This window comes from Muntiacus reevesi, chromosome 1 (assembly GCF_963930625.1).
Source record: "Muntiacus reevesi chromosome 1, mMunRee1.1, whole genome shotgun sequence".
Lineage (NCBI taxonomy): Eukaryota > Metazoa > Chordata > Mammalia > Artiodactyla > Cervidae > Muntiacus > Muntiacus reevesi.
The window spans coordinates 53,163,143-53,183,889 of record NC_089249.1 but is presented as its reverse complement, the minus strand read 5'-3'; the positions used below and the strand labels follow the sequence as shown (position 1 = coordinate 53,183,889).

Sequence of the window (20,747 nt, the reverse complement as noted above, 5' to 3'; positions counted from 1 at the left end):
TTTACATGTGACCTCCCTGGTCAAGATACCGAACATTTGTGGCACCCCAGAAATTTGCCTTGTGCCTAACCACTAGTCCATGTGTTCTACCATACCTGGAACCCAGAGGTACCCACTGTTCTGACAACTATCTACATAGTGACAGTTTTGCCTGTTCCTGAACTTCTATAAATGGACTTATACAACATGGACCTTCTTTGAAAAAAGTATTTGACCTCGTCGTCTTAGTGCAGCATGCAGGATCTTCTGCCTTCATTGCAGTATGTGGGATCTTTTTTTAAGTTGTGGTATGTGGGATCTAGTTCCCTCATCAGGGGTCAAACCTGGGCTCCCTGCTTGGGAGCTTGAAGTCTTAGCTCCTGGACCACCAGGGAAGCTCCAACGTGGGCCTTTTTGTGACTGGCTTCTTTCACTTAACATTATGTCTAGAAGACTCATTGTGCAGTTGCATGTAGCAGTAATTCTTTCCTATTTCCCTATTGTATTCTAATGTATGAATTTGCCACCATAATTTATCCATTCTGCTGTTGACAGACATAAAAATCTGTTTTCAGATTTGGGCGACTATGAGTAAGGTTGACATGAATATTATTGTACTAGTTATTTCGTAGACGTCAGCACTCATTTCTCCTGGGTGTACACGCAGGAGTGGAAATGCGAGGTCACAGGTAGGTGTGTTTTTAACTTTATAAGAAACTGCCAACAGTTCCTCATAGTGCTGGTACCTAGAATACTCCCACCAGCCCTGCGTGAGAATTCCAGTTTTTCGGATCCTCAGACAGTTGGTATCGTTAGTTCTTTTGATTTGAGCTATTCTAGTGGGTGGGGTGGGGAGGGATATCTCATTGTTTTGCAGTGGCTGAGGTGGGGCACCTGTTCATAGGTTGGCCTGATTTTTTAGTTTGCCTAGGAAGCCCTGCCTGCGGAGAGGGTGTTGCCACAGCCCAGGTGCCACATGGGCAGCCTAAGATGGGCTGAGAGAGTCACGGAGGCAGGGGATGGACTAGAATGATGTCCAGGAGGGGCTGGTCTGGGGCAACAGGGCCTGGTGAGGATGGGCAGGGCCCTGGACTCAACTGTCTGGTAGCTGGGGCTGCCCATGGCATGCTCCTTACCCCATGAGACTGGAAGTCCTGGATCAGGGCAGCATGAAGCCTGGGTGATTTGATGGCTCAGGGATCCTGGTTCTTCTTTCTGCTCCACCATCTTTAGCATATTAATGAGGCAAAATGGTGGCAACATGGGGACTTCACCCAGCACTGTCCAAAGGTTGGGAGAGAGAGGCCTGCCTTCCTTGTGCCCTTCTAAGAGTAAGGAAGACCTCTGATGATGACCCGCTCCAGCCCTCCACCCCAATCAAGACTTTCCTGGGCCATCTCATTGGCTGGAGCTGTATCCCATGCCCATTCCTCAACCCATCACTACAAGGGAATGTGGCACATTTCCCCCACACCCCACAAGCTTGCTCCCCTGAACACACTAAGGAGGTTCACAGGGCATTTGCTCATGCTTTTCCCTTGGAATTGGAAAGCTTTCCTGATTTTTCCATCTTGTTGCTTTTCGGTCGCTCAGTCAAGTCCGACTCTTGTGACTCCATGGACCCCTTTTTCCATCTAGAAAAATTATATTCCAAAGCCACCCCCAAAAAACCCTCTTCCACCTGTGGGCTGGGGGGGGGGTCTCCCCTGGGTTCCCACAGCCTTCAGGGACCCACCCTATGTGACCTGTTTTTGCGGCCCCAGTCAGGGGCAGGGCCAGTTCTTATTCAACTCTACACACCCGGTGCTCAGCACAGAGATGCCCCAAGGGTTGATGGGAATGGCTACGGGGGGTGAGGCCGGCTTATCTTCATCACCTTTGGCACAGCCTTGCACATTGGACAGCCCAGGCTGGACTAGCGGCATCTCAGAAAGGAGGCCTCTTCCCAGCCCCAGGTGGGGCCATCCATGGTCAGCACAACAGCCAACAGAGATGAGGGCCCCAGCGTGGTGGCCTGGGGTGACGGCTTCTACTTCCCCGCCCCTAACCCTGCCAGGCTGGACAAAACCTCTGGGCACAGCGTCAACATGGGACTGGGGTTGAAAGATACCCATTTGATGGAGAAGCAAATTAAGGCTCTTAAGAGAGAGGCATGGCTTGACCAAGGTCAGTCATGGGCAAAGCCTCAGGTCCGGTCCTTCCTCCAAGGCTGGCTCAGCGCCCACTCATGGCTTCTCAGAGTGAGATGCCCCTGATCCCTTGGGGTCAGTGGTGGGGGGAGCTGTTAAAGTGCAGATTCTGACTTAAGAAGTCAGGGTGGGTCCTGGACTTGGGGTTTCTCACAAGCTCCCGGGTATCACAGCTGCTCCTGCTGGCCTGCAAACCCCACATAGAGCTGCAAAGCCTGGTGGAGAAACCAGATTCTCAACCCCACCCTCAAAGCCCACATGCCGCTCCTTCAGGAAGGGTGGCTTGCTGGAGGGTGTGGGTGGTGAAGCCACTTTAAGAAACCTCGACCATAGAGACAATCTTCTGTATGATGCAAGGAACCCAAAGCTGGTGCTCTGGGACAACCTAGAGGGGTGGGATGGGGAGGAAGGTGGGAGGGGGGTTCAAGAGGGAGGGGACCTATGGGATGCCTCTCTCTCTCTATATATATATGCCTACATGGGCTTCCCAGGTAGTGCTAGGAGTAAAGAACCCGCCTGCCAATGCAGGAGATGTAAGAGACAAGGGTTCAATACCTGGATCAAGAAGATCCCCCGGAGGAGGGCATGGCAACCCACTCCAGTATTCTTGCCTAGAGAATCCCATGGATGGAGGAGTCTGGCGGACTACATATAGGATAGATATACCTATATATCCCCATGTACCTATGGCTGATTCATGATGATATATGGCAGAAACCATCACAATATTGTAAAGTAATAATCCTCTAATTTAAAAAAAAAAAGAAACCCCAATCTCTGCCACCCACCCTGTATAGGCCATCCAGGACAGCAGAGCTGCCAGAACATTTTATTAAGTTAAGAAGGCTCATGGAGCAGGAGAGAAAAACCTGCATGGTGCGGCTCCCACAGATCCATGCCCGGCACCCCCTCAGTGGAGGGGCGGGGCTGTGGGGACAGCTACCGGCTCCCTCTGTCCATCTGTCCCTCTGTCCAGAGTCCCAGGGAGTGGGTCCCCCCAGGGCAGGGAGTAGTTAGTGGGAGGTAGGGTAGGAAGAGGGTGGCCGGCTCCCTGCCTCTCCCACCGAGTCCACCCTGCCACAGCTACTGCTGGCCCTCCACTAGACTCCGGACGGGGAGACGGGCCCAGAAGCCCAAGCAGTGGCTGGAGACAGAGTGGGGGCTGGTGCTGGAGGCACGTGCCACCAGGAATTGCTTTTTAAAAAGTATAAAGTGTTTTTGGAGGAAAAAAAAATCTATATAAAAATCTCTTCACATATAAAATCCTGAAGAAGGTGCAAGGTAAGACCCAGTGCTAGGGGCGCGCTCAGATACGCAGAGAGTGTACATGTGTATGTGTGTGTGTTGCTGTGTATGTGTGTGTGTGTGTGCATGTGTGTGGTGGGTGTGAGTGCACGTGGGTGTGAGCCCACAGAGGGTGGGGAGAAAGCTTGGCTTCTGATGTCCGTCCAGCAGGGAAGGAAGGCGATTGGTCTCCTTGGACTGGGGGGTCTGCAGTGGGCTGGACCACGAGGACCTAGAAGACAAGAGTGGGGGAGTCTGTGAATTAGGAAAAAAACATGCACCCCAATGTTCTCAGCAACACTATTTACAATAGCCAAGACATGGAGGCAACCCAAGTGTCCTTCAACAGGTGAATGGATAAAGTATACATGTATTAATACAATGGAATATCACTCAGCCATAAAAAATAATGAAATAATGCCATTTGCAGCAACATGGATGTGCCCAGAGATTATCATACTAAGTGGAATAAGTCAGATAGAGAAAGACTAATATCACATGATATCACTTGTATGTGGAATCTAAAAGAGATACAAATGAATTTATTTACAAAACAGAAACAGACTCACAGACACAGAAAACAAACTTATGGTTACCGAAGTGGAAAGTGGGGGTGGGCGAAGAATAAATTAGGAGTTTGGGATTAGCAGATATAAACTATTATATATGAAATAGATAAATAATAATGTTCTACTGTATAGCACAGGAAACTATATTCAATATCTTATAATAAAATATAATGAAAAAAATTCTGAAAAAGAACATATCTGTATTTCTATTGGGTCGGCCAAAAAGTTCGTTCCATAACACCTTATAGAAAAATGCTAACTTTTCGGCCAACCCAGTATATATAACTGCATCACTCTGCTATACACCAGAAACTAAAACAACGTGGTAAATTGTAACACTGTAAACACTGTAAATAAACTGCATTTCAATTTAATAAATAGAGCAAGGGAATCTGGCTAAGGCCAGGGAAGTGTGACCAGCAGATCCTTCTAAAGCCTCTCGACCCCAAAGGCTAGGCCAGACCTGCTCCTCCAGGCTTCTTCCCACGCCTGGCCCGCAGGGTGGCCTCTCCCGAGTGCCTTAGGAGTCCCCAAGGACGTGTTAGAAAGAGGAAGCTCCAGGTAGATAGGGCAAGAGGAAAGGCATCATAAAAATAGCTCAGAGGGATTTCCCAGGTGGTCCAGTGGCTAAGAGTCTGTGCTCCCAATGGAGGGAGCCTGGGTTCAATCCCTGGTCAGGGAACTAGATCCGACATGCTATAACTAAGACTCAATGCAACAAAAAAAAAAGTCTCAGACCCTGCTAAGTCAGGGACGACTGTGAGACTAAGTAACCATAAGTTTGTTTTCTGGGACAGAACACAGCCTCCAGTGATGTCTGGGGCTTGAAGCTCAGAGGAAGGAACCTGTGGGTGATTAACACACACACGAGGGAGCTGTGTTTCTGGGTCTGATGAGGAGGTAGGCACACCCACACCAGATCTGCCACCCAAGCCCAGGCTGATCAGCAAGGGCACTGCCGGCCCTGAGGAGGGGCGTGGATGGTGTAGGGCTGCAGCTGCAGCTCCGTGTTAAGAAGCTCCCACTGTCACAATGCAGGGACAGGGCCGATAATCACAGACTTACTGGCTGGCCCACCTCTGAAGAAAATGTGCTCCAGGTCACAGAGCAGCCTCTGGGTGAGTCTGACAGATCCCGGGGACAGCCCCAAGTTGCCAGTGTCACTGTCCCCCCACCCAGACAGGGGAACGGAGGCTGGGAGAAGGAAGTGCCCCGGGCCAGGGGGTGGCGCGGGTTTTCAGGTGCAGGTGAGCCTTAAGGTCACACCTCCAGGCCTGGCGCCCATGACGGCCTCCCCCTGCCCGCCCTGCAGCACCCACCCCGCAGCGCCCACCTCTACTCGGCCAGGCTGTTGCGCACAGCCTCCTTCTCCTGCAGGGCAGCCATGGCGAGGCGCAGGTGCTCTTTCAGCTGCTCAATCTCCCGCTCTGACCGCGTCTTGATGTGGTTCAGCTCCACGTACACGTCCTGGTACTTTCCCGAGGTGAAGCGCTTGTCCTGGGGGCCGGGGAGGCACTGTAAGGGCAGGGAGTCCTCCCTCCTGGCCCCGCCCACCTGCCGGCACAAACAGCCAGGCCTCTCCAAGCCCCCCTAGGTGGCCTCCCCAGAAGGCTCCCCCGCTCCACCCAGTGACACAAGTTTCGGCATCATTTTCATCCCATTCAAGATGAGAGCCGAGGTTCAGAGTGGTGAAACTTCTGTCCATGGCCACACACTCAAGTGAGTGGCTGGGAGCGCAGGTCAGCCTGGCCCAGGGCTTGGGCCCCTTCCAGGAATCTCCCAGGACCACCAACACACAAAGGGTTGTCAAAGACACATGAACACGGCACCAAGGGTGGGTCAGACCGGGCCCCAAATCTCAGCCCCCCAGCTCCCAGAAACACAGGTTTCTGGGAACGCATACTCCACACTGGAATGCATACTCCACAAGAACAGGCATTTTGATCTTGTCCACAGTGAGTCACCCAGCACCCAGTATAGTGCTGAGCACGTAGTAGGTACTAATAAATATTTTCTGATTAAATACTGGGCTGGCCAAAAAGTTCATTCAGGTGCCTTCCGTAAGATGTTATGGAAAAACCCAAAAGAACTTTTGGGCCAACCCAATGAAAACAAGGGTGGCCTGGAGCAAATCACTTACCCTTTCTTAGCCTCACTTTCTTTGTCTGTAAATGGGAATACTGACCCCTACATGGGGGAGGCACGGGGAGGGCCTGATGAGGCCAGGAGTGGCCGGCACAGAACAGGTACTCACAGGATGGGGGCACAGCTGGATCCAGGGGCTCCCCACCCCTCTGCCATCCCACCTCAGCTGGCCGGGACTCACCTTCTGCATCATCTGGAGCTCATCTCGGAGGCACTGCACCTCCTTCTTCAGATACTGCAACTCGTTCTCCTTCACTCGCAGCAGCACCTGAGGTCACAGGTTCCAGGCTGACCTGGGGCCAGAGTTCAGAGCTACCCTGGCCCACCGCAACCCAAAGCCTGGCTTCTCTCTGCTCTGGGCCCCTAGAAGGCAACTCCCGACCTGCACCAGGGTCCCTGGGGGAAGACTCCTCCAGGAAGCCCTCTCTGATTTCTGCTTGCTCTCTCAGCCCATCTGTATCATGTGAGTGGATATCTTATGGTCACCCCCGCTGTTGATCACAACACAGCACCAGGCCCTCAACTTGAGGGCGAAGATCATGAAAAGAAGCCACAGTGTGGCCTTACTGTGAGCCAGAGAGGGCTGGGCTTCCTCATTAACCCCTCCACAAACCCTGATGAGCAGGTACTATTTTGACCTGATTGAGAAGGAGACAGGTTGAGCCAGGGCGAGGGAGACTTAAAAGACTAAGACTCTGGAGCCAGGCTGCCTGGTTCAAATCCCAGCTCCCACACTGACAAGCCACGTGACCCTGGGCAAGGTACTTGAACTTCCTGTGTATCAGTTTTCTCAACTGTAAAATGGGGACAGCAACAGCATCTTTTTCATAAAACTGCCAGAAGCTTCAATGATTTAGCAGATATAAGGGCTTATAGAAATGCCAGGTGGAGAGTAAAGCTGTGTACAAATTTTTGTTAAATACAACCAAAGACGAGGGTGATCCTGGGATCACACATACATTTTCTCATTCTGGCTTTTCTCAATAAGGGAGGGGCTAGCTCCATTTTACAGATGAGCCACTAGGACTCAGAAAGGGGAGGTGACTTGCCACGGTCACACAGCAGGTAGGTGGTAGGACTCAGGTGGAGAGCTTTCACCCAGCTGGCCCAGGAGTGCTGGGTGCACAGCAGGCCTCCTTCCAAGCTGCCCTGCCCTCTCCCCACTGCAGGGCAGGCCCAGCCTGTCCAGGTACCCTCCCCAGGCTCAGGCCCCACGCCCCAGCTAGGAGGCCTGGCACGGGGTGGGGGGTGCAGGCGCACCTCCAGCTCACAGGAGCTCCGCTCGCTGCTGCGACCACAGCTGTTGCCCGTCCCCTGAGAGGCGATGAAACTGCGAAGCCGGTCAATCTCCTCGGACAGGCGGGTGTGCAGCTCCTGGAAGGGGTGGGATGGTCAGTGCGGGGGTGCTGGGATGCCCGCCCCCATCCCCGGGGGGGGGGCCAAGGCCCACCTGGTTGTGGCGCAGCAGCTCCTGGCCCTCCTGCTGGCAGCGCCTCAGTGTGTGCTCGCGCTCCTCGGCCTGCCGCGTCAGGGCCCCGATCTCCAGGCACTTCTGCGAGTACTGCTCTGATAGCACCTGCAGCTCCCGCTTCAGCGCCTCCACGTCTGACCTGCCAGGATAGAGTCGGGGAGGATGGCCCGGGTTCTCTGGCCCTCGGGCCAAGCCGGGTCAGGTCATGCAGACTTGAAGCAGTTCAGGACTCCTGATTCTTGCCCTAGTTTTGCCTTCGGCCCACTGTGGGGCTGTGAACTGGTGTCAGCCTCTCTGGGTTGCAGGCACCTCCTCTGTGAGGGGGGTGGGTTGGAGGAGCCCATCTCTTAACGCCTCCGTAGCCCCAGCATTCCAGAGTGTGCTCTGACAGGGAGGGACACCTACAGGCTTCTACTGGAGCACCGCTCTGTGTGTGTATTAGTCACTCAGTCGTGGGCAACTCTTGTCGACCCCACAGACTGTAGCCTGCCGGGCTTCTCTGTCCATGGGATTCTCCAGGCAAGAATACTGGAATGGGTTGCCATGCCCTCCCCCAGGAGATCTTCCTGACCCAAGAACTAAACATAGGTCTCCAGTATTGCAGGCAGATTCTTTACTATCTGAGCCACCAGGGAAGACCCTAAGCCCAGCTCTAGCGGACACTAAAGAGGAGAAGAGAGGGTGGAGACTGAGATTGTATAGACAAGAAGGGGCCTGAGAACAGTTGTGTGCACTGGTGTGGGGGGTCCTACTGCATCTGTTCCCTGTGACACATGACTGGAACAGGAATCTCAACTGGGGGCAAACAGACATGGACCCCTGCCCAGGGGTCTCAGCACAGGTCCCTCACTCATAACCAGCAGGGTGGACAGCTGTGTCCCCTGGCTCAGAGGGGGCCCCTGCCCCCAGGCTGCAGGGCCCCATCGCCCTCTTACTGGTGCTGCTTCCGGAGGCCGTCTGGACCCTGCTGGAGAGTTCGTGTCTTGTTCAGCTCCCGGCTCAGCTCCTCCTGGTAGGCTTTCTTCATGGCTTCAATGGCTGGAAGCAGGGCAGAGAGGTAGAAGGGAGATTGGGGAGGGGTCACAAGCATTGAGTTCCACTTCCTCTGGGACTCCGCATGGAGACAGGAGCAGAGAATGGTAAGTAAAGAGCACTGGGCTGGGCTGTGTCATGGACTGAGTGGCTTTGGGTAAGCTGCTCAACCTCTCTGAGCCTGTCTACCACGGGAGGATGACAGAATCTGTCTGAAGGACTCTGCTGCGGAGACACCTCAGTGTCTGACCACCAGTACCTCTTTTTATTCATGATTTCTGGATAAGACTCCACACAGTCCTCCCTGCAGAGCCTGGGAGGTTCTTTAACAAGGTCCATCTGCCTGGCCCAGCCAAGTAGTCAAGAACACTGGCTCTGTGGCTGGTACAAATCTGTGTGACTTTGTGCAAGGGACCTAACCCCTCTGGGCCTTGAATCCTTATCTAGAAAACAGGGATAACAAAAATGCCTTTTCTCTTGGGTTACTGGGAGATGTGCATAGAGCATGCAGAACAGAACAATGCCTGGTACAGAGGCAGTACTCAGACACTGGTCCCCACTGGTTTATTTTCAGTCTGCAAGCCCCCAAGGACTGAGTCTCTTTTCACACTCACACGGTGTTGTTGTGAGGATTAAACAAGTCCTCATTCATAGTCTTATCCATAATTCCAAAATCCAAAAGCTCTGAACACTGAAAGTGTTTCATAACTCTCTTGGTGCAATCCCCAACCTGAACAGACCCAAGGCTATTTCTGGTCATTATTATCCCACTTAAGAGCAACCCAGAAATTTCACTGCAAAATCTTAGTGCTAGATTTCAGGGTGAAACCCAGACCCTGCTGGGGGAGGATATCCTGGGTTATCATCCTAAAATGCAAAACACATTGACCCCAGGGTTTGGGGCGAGGGGCCTTCAGTTTGAGTGCTTGAACACTGGCAGGTGGCAAGTTCCAAATCACGTGACCTCTTTCTATTATTCTGCAAACCCCAGGGAAGTGTCTAGGCTGTGCCAGACACACACAGCAGGTCTGCAGAGGACAGAGAGGGAGAGCTGGCCAGAATCTTGGGTATACCTATTCCCGATTTGGAAGAGCAGAGGGAAGGGCTTTGTAGTCAGAGTGCTCTGCGCTCCAGCTCCATCTTCTGATACCTCCAAGCTATGTCATCTGGGATAAGTTGCTACCTTCTGAGCCCCAGTTTCCTCATCTGTGAAATGGGTTCACTTCCTGGCGCACTGCAAGGGCTAAGGTTGCTCATGTGTGTAACAGGGTTTGGTTAAATGCTCACACCTTTCCTTGCTCTCCCCTGGGTCCAGCCCACTGGCCCAGTGAGACGGCACTCATATGAGAGCAGAGTCTGTCGCTGACCAGTCTCTCTGCAGTACATGGCATGGATTTTTGGCTGTGGAATTGCAGCTCAGTGTGTGTGTGTATGTGGCTTGACGTGGGCCTCCAAGCCACAGGCCCCTGAGAGAGACGACTCTAACACTAACCCATGGTCTGTATGTAAGGGGAAATCTATTACTGCCTCGGTTTCCCCTTTGCAAGTAGGGTTAGAGGCCATATCTAGGAGCTCCTGACTCCCCACCCCAAGTCTGGCACCAGACCCTCATCTCTTATTTAAAGACCTCCAGTCAGGAGGAGCCAGAGCTTGGGAGGGTCATGGGGCCAGGCCATGCTGTGTCGTTCCTGCCCGGGGTCCTCACCCGAGGCCGTGGCCGCCGTCTCCTCAGCCAGGAGCCACTCCTTCTCCTGTTGCAGCCGCTGTAGTTCCCGCTCGTGGTGCCGCTGTAGCTCCTGCATCACCTGCTGGTGCGAAGACTCCATCTCTGCCAGGCTGCGCTCGCATGCCTCCTGCAGGTGGGAGGCCAGGCTGTCACGGGCTGCCCCCATGGCCTGGGCGATGCCCCTTTCCCAGCCTGAGGCAAGAAGCCTCGGGGGCAGGCCTACCCTGGTCCAGGTTTCACTGCCTCCCCCCCAAGACCCTGGCATCATCAGCCTGTATCTGCCCCTGCTCCCTGCCACCCACAACCCCCAGCCTGTCTGAAGACCTCCCCCAGCTTCAAACCCTTCTGGGCTTCCCATCCCACAGAGCAAGTCCCTGCTCCAGTGTCTGCCAACCCTGATGGTCTCCACCTAAGCCCTCCCCAACCAAGGAACATCACAGTTATTTAAAAAAGAACAAAACAAAACAGCTCATGGCATGTTCACACCTCTGAGCTTTAGTTCATGTTATTCCCACTGCCTGGAACATTCTTTTACAACTTTCCCTTCCTGGGTAATCCACTTGGCCTGTAGCCTGGCTTAAATATCCTCCGAGCTCTGACACTGGTCAGCCTCTTCCTTGCTTTTAAAGGCTCTGCTTCTGCCAGATTATAAATTTCACCCCCAAACAAAGAAGATCTGATATAGCTCAGAGTCCCTGGGGTCTAGGCCAGGCCTGACTTGTGGCAGATGCTGAGTAAGCAAACTGAAATTGATGACTTAGCACAAAATGGGGCTGTGGAGACAAGACCGGCAAGTTTTTAAATGACTGATAATACCCACTGCTGAGAGAGTCAGCTGCAACCGGGTGTGTGGAGGGCAGTTTGGTGGCGTCATCAAATTTTAATGACCCTTTAACCTGGCAGGTCCACTCCTAGGAATGACCCCACAGAAAGTCACGCATGTACAAAGACTCTTAGACAAGAGTATTGCCTGAGGGCAGGTTGGTAACAGATGAAAACTGGAAACAAGCTAAGTACCTAAAAGGGAAGCCCTTAAATAAGTTATGGGAATGCACTTTACAAAGGATCCGGGCAGCTGTTAAAAGACAGAGCTGCCCACGCAGACTGCTATGGAAAGGTGTCTCGAAAGTTAGGGCATGAAAGCTGGTTTCTGACAAAACACATGGTGTGACCCCAGTCATGGACCAAAAACACTTAAGAGCTGTAGGTCTGAGTACCTTTGTGTAACGACATAGTAAAAGGTGTGGAAGGCTACCCTGGAAAGTAGAGTGGATGACCCTCAGAAGATGTCCATGCCCTACTCCAAGAACCAGCAAATGAGTTACCTTAACACAGCCTGCGGGACTAGAGATTGCTAATCAGCTGACCTTAAAATAGGGAGATTATCCTAGATTATCCTCTTGGCTGAAAGTAATCACAGGGTCCTTGGATGTGGAAGAGGAGCAGCAGAGCAGAAAGAGGGAGAAGGGACTAAGGCAGGAGCCCAGTGGGAAGTAAGAAGGACCGGACTCTCCTGTATGAGTTCTGAAGATGATGGAAGGGGCCACGAGCCAAGGAACGCAGGCGACTGCTGGACGCTAGAAAAGGTGAGGAGATGGAGCCTCCCCAGAGCCTACGGAAAGGAACGAGATCCCGTGGATGCCTGGATTTTATTAACAGCCTGGGGAGACCCACGTTAGACTTCTACTCTACAGAACTGTGAGATGATCAATGTGTGTTACTTATGTTTCTGGCAATTCATTATAGCTGTAATAGGAGACTATACAGATATGCTTAAAAGGTAACCCAGGTGACCCCTGGGGCTGGAAGCAGGCAGGGGAAGGAGAGTTTACACATTTGTTTCTAACCTTTAGATTTGTTTGAAATTATTTTTGAAAATGTAAACAAATTTCTTACATGATTAAAATATGTTTAAGATCATTCAAAAGAGAAGGGGAAGAGCCAAGGGAAGGGGAAGAAAGGGAGGCGCGGATAAGAGACCCAATGCAGATAAGAGGCTGAGCCCTCCCCCAAGGCACAGGGCACCTCATGGCTGGGGAGGGAGGATGACCCCCGCCTCACCAGCAGCCAGATCTGGGGGACTGCACGGGCCAGGTCCCCTGGATCCAGGTGTCCTGAGCAGTGGGCAGGGGACACCTGTCTCACTGAGCCTCTGTGCCTGTCCTCTGTGTGTCCCCTCATGTGGGGCAACAGAACATGGCCTTGGGAGTTCCACAGACTGGGTCCTAGTCCTGGCTGTACCATGGAGTGGAGTGAACCCGAACGAGCCCGTTCCCCTCTCAGCCTCAATCTCCTCATCTGTAATACAGACCCCATAAGACCAACTCACAAGGCTCCCTGAGCTAAGTCAGCGTTCACTGTAGAGATCACCCACCTGGAAAGACAGGAGCCTACAGGAGATGGGACTGCTGTTCTTATAGGGCCCCATCAGGCCGGCAGACCCGGCAGCCAATAGGGCATCCAGGAGCTGATGTCAGGACGTGGGCACTAGCCCACAAGGAGGGGCTCCTAGAAGGCCAGGCGCTCTGACCTGCCTTCCTGAGGGCCCAGTGTGTCGGCTGCCACCACTGACGTGGATCCAAGTAGGTAAAGAAGTGCCTATGGCCCCTCCTGCAGAGGCACTGTGGCCCCAGGCCCCTGGCTGCTGTCCTGTGCTGGCAAACCCCACAAGCTGGAAGGGGGGCACCCCCTCAGCCTGAGACAGCAGGCTTGGGAATCCCTGACCTGCCGTCACCTCACCAGGGTCCACTGACTCTCCAGCTGCCTCCCCCGGGGCCGGAGGGGACACAGATGGTTCAGCTCCTCTTCTCGGGTACCCTCCCCCACCCTGTCTTGGGCTGTTTCCCCTTTATGCCCTTCTCACCCCCCATTCCACCTGCTACCCCTGCCCACCCCGATCTAACAGGATGAAACGCTGACAGCCTTGGGGAGCCCAGCAGGCGCCTGGGGACCAGGAAGCCAGGACTGCAGACACAGGTCTGCCGCCAGCTTAGAGGACTCGCCTCCTCTCTGGGTCTCCGTTTCCCCATCTGTACCCTGAGAAGTCAGAGCAGTGCTTTTCCAACTTCATTTTAGTGACAGAAACCTTCCTGCAAAGGGAAACTAATGCAGGTTCTAATAGTCAAAGACGGTGCTGCTTCAGGACCAACAGCTGTGGATGGACCCACCCAAAAAATGCAGCCTCTGGGGTGTCCAAGGGGTCCACCAAGCTCAGTCTGAAGCCCTCTGGGGTGGGTAGTTGGGGGCATCTCTGAGGTTCCCTGAGGCCTCAGGTGATGGTGCTGGACCCCACCCTGTCTAGAGATGCCTCACCTTCCTCTGGCCTCGAGGGAGCCCTGACAACAACTGGGCCCTCCCTTTCCCCTTCCCCACGTCAGGTGATCCCCAAGCTCACCCTCCACAATACACCCCCAACTCCCCTCAGCCCTGGTCTCCCTTCAGCTGAATGTTACAGAACCATTCAGCCCCAGATGGCCCCTAGCCTTGCACGGCAGCCCCAGCTCCCGGCCATGAAGCTCCCCTCCCCTCCACACCCTCTTCCCTCCCCGCTCCTTCAGCATCGTCATAGCTCTTGGTGCTGGTGCTGGCCGTGATCCCTCCCAGGCCCCCTGCACGCCAACCCCACCTTCCTGATGTCGAGTCCCAGACCCCAAACTTCCTCAGGTGTGTGGGTTGCCATCCCAGCTCCTCAGCTTGGCAGTGGGCGTCTCCTTGATAAACACCCAGTGGCCCTCCCCCTCCTGCCTCAGCCCCCGCTCCCACCCCCAGCTCCAGGAACACTTCATGAGAGCCCCACGCTCCCTTGGAACTTCTAGAAGGCCTCCTTGCCCAGAGCCTGGGACCCCAGCCTTCTTTTTTTTTTTTTTGCTTCAGGCAAGGGTGTGCTAGCTGGGGAACAGCAATGTCAAATTTTTAGGAATTCTGTGGTGCAGTTACTTAGCATAGCTGTTATTAGAAATTATATAAACTTATAATTAGTTACATTAAAAAAAAAGGGGTGACAGACTTCCCTGGCAGTCCAGGGAATCTGCCCTCCAATGCAGGGAACATGGATTTGGTCCCTGGTAGGGGAACTAAGATCCTACATGCTGAGGGACAGCTAAGCTGTGAGCTGCAACGAGAAGCCGGCACACAGAAATGAAGAGACTGAAAGCAGCAACTAAGACCCGCGCAGCCAAAAGCAAATAAGTGTTAAAAAAACAAAGCTGATACTCAAGATTCATTACCTCCTAATTATTTCACTGCATTTTATTATTAGCTACGCTCTGAGGTTATTTACATGTCCTGTATCTGCAGGGTGGAAATGCCACATGATGGTCGGCGCATAGCTTCCCAACTCTGTTCAGGGACAGTGGCCATAGCAGGAATATTTACACCATGGAAACTGGTAAACATTACAAATCAGAGCTTGATTTACTGTTTTGTTGATTGTTCAGACTTAACCAAATGATGAGAAAAAGCTATTAACGCTCACAGTACAGATTAAACTTCAAAGTGTGTGCCAGCTCTGACTGCCACATTGTACACAGAACAAAAACCCAAGAAATGTCCTTAAAAGAATATTTTCAAATAGTCTCAACAGTAAAGTATTTTCCAGTTCAGCAAAGAAGTTGCTCATGACATTGACCAAGTAAAGTTTAGGCATATCTCTGGCTGTCTTACTCATTCACACACAAAAAAATGCCAACCAACATTCACGTTAGAATGACACTCGTTTGTCAGTTTGGTGTGGATACGAGCATTTGGAGAAATCAGTGAGAGTACTCTGAGAAACATCAGTTTGCAATATGGAATTCACAATAGAAGCATGACATATTTTTTTATTTGTAAGTTGCACACTAAACATGTTCTATATCGGTAAAATTTACAATAAACACATATAAGTGTGTCAGTGTGTATATGCACATGTATTTTTTCTGGAGAACTAGTTGTCCCAGACATGACAATCAAAACTGTCTCTGGACACGGCCAAAATGTCCCCAGGGGAACAAAATCAACCCTTGTTGAGAGTCGCTGTCCTAGGCAGGCCGTGCGTCCCCCGAGGGCCACTGGAGGCACCCATGTCCTGCAGACCACCTTGCGCAGGGCCTCCGCCTGGCATGATTTCCCAGTGTTTAGGGAGTGACTCCCAGGGGCCTAGGCTTCCCTGATGGCTCAGCTGGTAAAGAATCCGCCTGCAATGTGGAAGACCTGGGTTCGATCCCTGGGTTGGGAAGATCCCCTGGAGAAAGGAATGGCTACCCACTCCAGTATTCTGGCCTGAAGAATTCCACAGACTGTATAGTCCACAGGGTCGCCAAGAGTCGGACATGACTGAGCAACTTTCACTCTCCCAGAGGCCTGCCCACTGAGGGTCCCATGCTCCATCAGGCCCTTCTTCCCCAGAGCAGTACAGGGAAACGGGGTCTACATACATAAGGTCACATGGGGGCTCACGCATGGGCTCTGCGGTCGGCTGGACCCGAGTTCAAATCCCACCTCTGACATCTGCAGGCCAGCTGACCTCAGGCAAGTCACATACCCTCTCACAGCTCAGTGGCCCTGTCTGCAAAATGGACACAGTGCTCACGTCCACCCTCTGGGGAGATTAAGTGAGATGGTACACATCAAAGGCCTCACCCAGGTTCCACTCTGGTACAAGAAGGACTCCCAGAATATCAGCTGTTTTCTCAAAACATGGCAACCAGAAACCTGTCCCCAGCCCCCACACAACAGCTCCATGGTCTTACCTGTGAGATATAGCCGGGGGGTATGTGGCCGTCCTCCTGGGACTTGGGTGCACCTTGAGGAGCCTCCCCTTGGAGACGCCATGCCTCCAGCTGGGCACGAAGGGACTGGACCTAAGGGGATAGGAGGAGGCGAGGTCACTGAGGGCCTCAAAGGGGGAATGGAGCTGGCGGGATGAAGTGGCCCTGGTGTGGTAACGTGAGCAAGGGGCACGTTCCAGATGCTTCCTGGATGGCCAGAGGAGAGTGCTGGCCCAGAGAAGAAGGTTCAACAGGGTTGGGAGCAGGACACCACAGTCAGAGATATTTACCTATTATATAGGTAGGAGGAAACTTCTTGGAGCCTCAGTTTCCCATCAGTAAAACAGTGAGGCGGTCTACCCTAAGGGACCATGAAACTGCCATGTGACCAGGTGAGGACTGCATGAGCCTGCATGTAAGTAAGGAGGGCCTAACACAAGGGTTGGTATACAGAAGTTGCTCAATAAATGGTCTCTCCCTTCTCTTCCCCCTTCCCTTCTTTGGGACTGCTGAGGACAGAACAAAGATGGGGAAAAACAAACAAAAACAAAAGATCCCCAAGGTCCAGGAAAGCAGTCTCCAGTTCACAAGGCATCTGAAGTGTCAGTGGCTCGGGGGTGAGCTCCCTGTCACTGTAGGTATGCAAGAACTAACGCTACAGCGTGACTGCAGGGATGTCAAGGGCGCTGGTGGGGTGAGGACGCTCCCAGAGGCCAGCCCTGCCCACCTACCTCCTTCTCCAGCGCCTCGTGGCTGTCGCTCGGGGCCCCCCGGCGCTCCCCGCGGCCTTGATTGAGCAGGGCGGTGAGAGGCACCCGCTTGTTCTCCCGAAGGGGCAGCTTCTCCAGCTCCTGCCACTTCTTCTCGATCTCCTCGCTGAGCCGGCTCTGCTGGTCCTCGGTCAGCGGGGCGCCCAGGACCCGGCGCGGACCCTCGCCTGCCGGTGTCTCTGCGGCCCGGGTGTCTGTGGCCTCAAACCACTTGCGTCGCTCCTCGGAGCGTTGGGCCAGGTCCCGCTCCAGCTCCTCCTGCTTGGCCGGGCGGTCGAGGGTGCGGGCCGGGGTGCGGGCCCGCTGCGGGGAGCCCTGAGTCAGCGGGGAGAGCTCCACGTAGTCCAGCGACTGCCGCTGCCCGTCTGCCTTCCGGGGGCCGCTCCGGCTGATGACCTCAGAGCCCACCCGCTGCTCCCCCGCCTTCAGGGAGCCCTTCGGGGTGCCGTAGCCATGTAGCGTGTTCTCCTTGTTGCAGTCCGAGAGCCTAGGGGGCCAGCAGAGCCACGTCAGGCAGGACCTGGCCTGCACAGTCCCAAAACAAGCACTTCTGGAGTGTGACCCGTGTGCGGGGGCCTGGGGACAGACCCCAGTGGGGGAAGCAAGTTAGAACTACAGCTCCATCATGAACAGATCCTGGAAACCATCCCAGCTCCACCGCTTCCAGGGAACCTGGCCACCCTCTCTAAGCCTCAGTCATCTCATCTACAACATGGGACAACAATGCCTCTTACAGGAGGGACGTGAGGACTAGATGACTTAATGTGTTCAAAGCAACCAGGAAGGCCTTTGCGAATGGTGATGGCAGCATTAGTGTTAAGGGTGTGGTGGGAGACAAGGCCCTGGGTTCAAGAGGCTCATAGTGGAACAGGGGAGATGCCCAGGGTCACTGCAAGTGAGGTGAACAGTGGCCTCTGGCTGCATAGGCACAAACTGTGGAGACTCAGAACAACTGTCAGCTCCCCTCTGCTTCCATAGCAACACTGGGTATGTGGTCACCTGGCCAAAAACTAAAGTGTCCCTTTCCGCTACAAGTGGCCGTGTGACTACTCTGCCCAGTGCAAGTGAGAGGCGGCACCCTTCAAAGGACAGGTGTGCCCTGGCCTGCCTCCTGGCTTGGACCCGTGAGAATGTGAGCAGTGCTTTGGCCCAGAGGCAAGGCTGGGGGCTAGGGGCCACACAGCAGTCCCGCCAGGTCCGGGCTGGAGTGAGAAATAAACCTCTGCCTTGTGTGAACCCGTGTTTGGGGTTTCTTTGCTATAGCAGCGAAGCCTATACAGTAAATCATAGTCCAGCTGCATAGTAGGCAAGAGTTTATAAAGTGCCTCTGTGCATATCCTCACACGATACCTGGCATGACAGGTGAGGAATCTGAAACTCAGTCCAGACAGCAACTGGCCTAAGGCTGACAGTCAGGGAGTGGCCAGGCAGACGGACACACAGTCCGTGCCCCCTCAACACCACACTTCAGTTTCTGTCACCCAACAGCCATTGTTCCAACCCTCACGGGTATCTGGGCTTTTTGTATTTGTTTCTTTAAAAAGATGCTTACTTAAATTTATTTTTATTTACTTTATGGCCGTGCTGTGTGGCATGGGAGATTTTTAGCTCCTTCACCAGGGATCGAACCCATGGCCCCCTGCAGTGGAAGCCCAGAGTCCTAACCACTGGACTGCCAGGCAAGTCCCACATCTGGGGTTTATACTGTGTGGGGGCTCTACCACCAGATCACTCGACCCTCCCGGCCCTCTCCCCACAGTGACCTCCACAGGGAGTGAGTCCCCCACCCAGACTAAGTAGCCATCCCCTCTCCCTGACACAGGCTCAGACCAGGCCCCTCAGCACACAATCGGCCACACCTCCAAAGAGCCGAGGCCTCTCCCCACCCTTTCAGGATGGGATGAGAGTCAACCTCCAAACCTCAAGGTATTTCTGGATGAGTGCCACAGATACCCACTGCCCCCTCCCTCTCCCTGTTTTGTTGGTAGAGAAACTGAGGCCCAGGGCCCTCAGGTGAGCACCAGATACCCATTCAGGATGCGGGGCGCAGGGGGTGGTAAGAGCCTCCCCGAAGGCCCCGGTCCAGCCCAGCACATACTTGGTGACATCTGGGGCTGAGGTGGGACGCACAGTCTTCCTCAGAGCCTCGATCCAGTTCCTCCGGATGCCCGAGGTCATGGCCGACAAGGTATAGATAGCATCTTTGGTCTGCAAGTCCACCCCACAGGTAGGTTGCCACCTGACCAGCTTCCTTGCTCCCTCCCCACTCCCCCAGGGAGGTGCCCTTCCCTCCCAGGGGGTGGCATCTCAGGTCTTAAGCCTGGAGGCGGGCAGAGGATGCACACCCTCCCCTCCTAGCCTCGGAAGAGCCCCGTCGCCTCCACAGTCTCTCCAACACTCGAATCGGCTTGCCAGTGATACCCGGGCTTGCCCCAGACAAGCTCAGTGTTGGCAGCAGAGCTTCTCGCTGGCTCCGAGGACAAGGTCTCTGGGGAAATGAGTGATGGGAGCCAGTCTGGGGAGCCACGCTCCACCCCCAAACCTCCTCTGGGGGCCCTCCAGGGATACAGCTCCCAGCTGCCCGCAGGCTCACGTGGATCTGGAAGCCATAGTTGCGCTGCACTGCGTACTCGGTGACATCCATGCAGGAGCGCAGGTCAATCTCACCGTCCAGCTCATCCGCCTGCAGCAGGAGGACTCATGATGGTCCATGGACTACAGTGATCCCCCCCGAACCCCTTCCAGGGGTCCCCTGGAACCTGATGGGGGAAGGAGCGCTCCCACTTCATTGTCTCACCTCCTCAGCGGTGGAATCCCGGTAGTACTTAAGGCTTGAGTCGGTCAGCACAAACCAGTGCTTCTTCCACTGCAAAGGAGAGATGGCAGTGAGTAAGGGTCAGGGGCATGGAATGAGTGTGTGTGTGTGTGCGCGTCATTCCACAGGCATCTTGGGTGCTGCCAGGTCAACTGTTCTGCTTGCAGCAGGTGCCTGGCACTCTCACCAGCTGGGCTGAGGTGCGGGGGGCAGGGGACAGTGCAGAGTCACAAAATCCACATTTGCAGTTAGCCCCTCCATTCCCTCTCTGAGCCTCAGTAGCAGCATCTGTGAAATGGGTTGGCTTCTCCTCACTAACCTCATCCTCCCTTTCTTTCTGAGAGCCCTTCCCTGATTTGTTGACAATTCCATAGGCCTCCTGATCCTTTCCACCAAGATCATCGAAGGTCCTGTATGCAAATCCTGCCCAGTGCAATCTAGGAAGGGGTTGTGACCTGTGTAAGGGCATTTGCCTAGCAAGCCAGGGGTCAGGACTTCAAAGTCTTCTTCCTTATGCTACTCCCAGATTGATCACCCCAACAGCCGAGGACAAGTCTCCCAGAGAGCAGGACCAGAAAGCGGCCCAGGGAGAAGTGTCTGAGAGCTGGTCATATTCTGTTTCTTGATCTGGGTGCTGGTTACATATACATGCAGCTATGAGAATACATTATCTGTACATTTACGATGTGGGCACCTTTATGCAATGCTTCTCTCTGCTGCAGATGGGGTTAGGTTGGCAGAACACATGGGAGAGGGGTGGGGGCATCAGAACAGCCTGATATGAAAGTGCCAAGCTCAGCTCACATCCGGGCTTCCGGCCACTCACTAGAATGCCAGTCAAGATCCACCCACTGCCAGGGTCAGCCCATGTCCTCTGCAGCTCCCCCGCATCACCAAGCTCTGGTTAATACTTCAAGTACTTAGTTTTCTTTCTTCAAGAAGATGGTAAGTTTTCAAGGATATGCCAGGATGATACTTTCTACTTCTTTCCACACTGCCTCCCCTGAGAAATAGGACTTT

General features: G+C 53.8%; 1 protein-coding gene across 1 annotated transcript in view; it reads right to left on the bottom strand.

Annotated features, from left to right (window-relative positions):
* Positions 1–2,985: 2,985 nt before the first annotated feature.
* TRIOBP (TRIO and F-actin binding protein) overlaps positions 2,986–20,747 on the bottom strand; it is a 57,174-nt gene continuing 39,412 nt past the window's right edge. Inside the window, 12 exon segments of the mRNA XM_065943655.1 lie at positions 2,986–3,684; positions 5,355–5,518; positions 6,348–6,434; positions 7,427–7,540; positions 7,617–7,776; positions 8,573–8,675; positions 10,375–10,522; positions 16,125–16,235; positions 16,874–17,399; positions 19,011–19,120; positions 19,506–19,595; positions 19,710–19,816. Coding sequence (XP_065799727.1) covers positions 5,357–5,518; positions 6,348–6,434; positions 7,427–7,540; positions 7,617–7,776; positions 8,573–8,675; positions 10,375–10,522; positions 16,125–16,235; positions 16,874–17,399; positions 19,011–19,120; positions 19,506–19,595; positions 19,710–19,816 — 1,718 coding nt within the window. The 3' untranslated portion in view covers positions 2,986–3,684; positions 5,355–5,356.